General features: G+C 31.8%; 1 protein-coding gene across 1 annotated transcript; it reads left to right on the forward strand.

The window, feature by feature from the left end:
* Positions 1–609: 609 nt before the first annotated feature.
* On the forward strand, positions 610–1158 carry LOC145130408 (uncharacterized). The gene is made up of 2 exons (XM_079065214.1): positions 610–880; positions 971–1158. The coding sequence occupies exons 1-2, from the start codon at positions 610–612 to the stop codon at positions 1156–1158; spliced, it is 459 nt and encodes a 152-aa protein (XP_078921340.1).
* The last annotated feature ends 609 nt before the right edge of the window (positions 1159–1767 follow it).

Genomic DNA, 1767 nt, shown 5'->3' on the forward strand with positions numbered 1-1767 from the left:
TTTTTAAGAATAACTTGCAATAAGGTTAGATAGAGAGTTTATTTGGACATGGATACAATTTCAACCCTAAATTTACTAGTTGTCACATCATACATTCCCTTCAAAGAAAATGGGTACAAAAGAAATTTGTTTGTTGTTAAGTGGTTTGATGACTTTGATTGGTTAAAGTATAGCATAAAAGATAACAAATCATATTTTTTACTTTTCTATGTATGTGGGGACATGGCATGACAAAAAATAGGGAGAGATGAATTTGTTACACAAGGTTTTGATACTTGGAATAAAAAAAAACAATGAAGATTCATATGGGTGGTATTGATAGTTTTCACCACAAAGCAAGAGAATTTATGAATTTCTAATGAAAGAAAAACAATTTATAGCATTTAAGAAGCAAACCAAAAGTGAAGAGAGTAACTATAAACTTCGTTTAGGTGCTTGGATTTGGTGTTGTAAATTTTTATTGAAAAATGGTTAACATTTCAGGGTCATGATGAGTCGAGTGACTCCCCTAATAGAGGGCTTTTCTTTGAGTTATTATCTTTCATGAGAGATCATAAATGAAGGCATTCATAATGTTACCTTCTAAATGCTCCTCAAAATAATCAAGTGATGTGCCCGAGTACTCAAAAACATATTACTGAATGCTTTTCAATAGATATAATTTTGAGTGTTTGCAAAGAAATTGGTAATGATGTGTTTTCTTTATTGGTTGATGAATCTATTGATGTGTCAAAAAAGGAACAAATGACCATAGTTTTGAGATGTGTCGACAACCTTCGAACGGTGAAGGAAAGATTCATTGGAGTTGTGTACGTGAAGGATACATCCTTTTTGACTCTTAAACCGGCTATAAATGAAGTTTTTACTCGTAACAAGTTGAGTATGTCTCACGTAATTAAAACTTTTTTCCTTATTATGAATTTTAATTAAATATTAGCTACTTTAATGTTTGATATCTTTTTTTTAATAGGTAAGAGGACAAGGTTACGAGGGGCAAGCAATATGCGAGGTGAATTCAACGGTCTAAAAGCTTTGATTTTACAAGATAATGATTCAATGCATTGTGTGCATTGCTTTGCACACCAACTTCAGTTAGTTATTGTGGGTGTAGCAAAGAAGCATGATGGGGGCTTTGAGACCTTGAGATTCATTTGCTAAATTTGACAACACAAAGTTGTTCAAGTTGAGTGAGTTGTACAAATATGATTTTGATGATGCAGAGAGGATGCAACTTGATGGTGAACTTGAGATATATTATCACGTTTTACGTAAAGATGAGCGGTTCACTAGGTTATTGAAGTTGGTTTGGTTTTACCTGTCACGAACGCAACAGTCAAAATATGTTTTTCTGTGATGAAGTTTTTAAAGACAGACTTGCATAACAAAATTGGTGATGATTTTTTGAACGGTACAACAATTTCTTATCTTAAAAAAGAAGCCCTTGTGAAAGTGAAGATCGAAGTTGTAATGGAACGGTTTCGAAAAAATGTGTACCCGTAGATATCAAATTTAAATATTAAGATGTAATTGATCGGTTTAATGTACTAGTACGTTAAAAGGAATTATGTTGTTACATTTTGTTGGAATTTTTTTAGTGCCACCACTATTCAAAATTTATGTGTCCGCCATTGCCGACACCAAATGCACAGTCGTTACAAAATTTCCATCACCTAAATAAGTAGAGCAATATTTATTAATAAAACCTAATAATATAATTGTGTTGATTGTATATCATAAAACATGAATTATAGGATTACATTTATACTA

This window comes from Lactuca virosa, chromosome 8 (genome assembly GCF_052849685.1).
Source record: "Lactuca virosa cultivar CGN04683 chromosome 8, Lactuca_virosa_CGN04683_v6, whole genome shotgun sequence".
Taxonomy (NCBI): domain Eukaryota; kingdom Viridiplantae; phylum Streptophyta; class Magnoliopsida; order Asterales; family Asteraceae; genus Lactuca; species Lactuca virosa.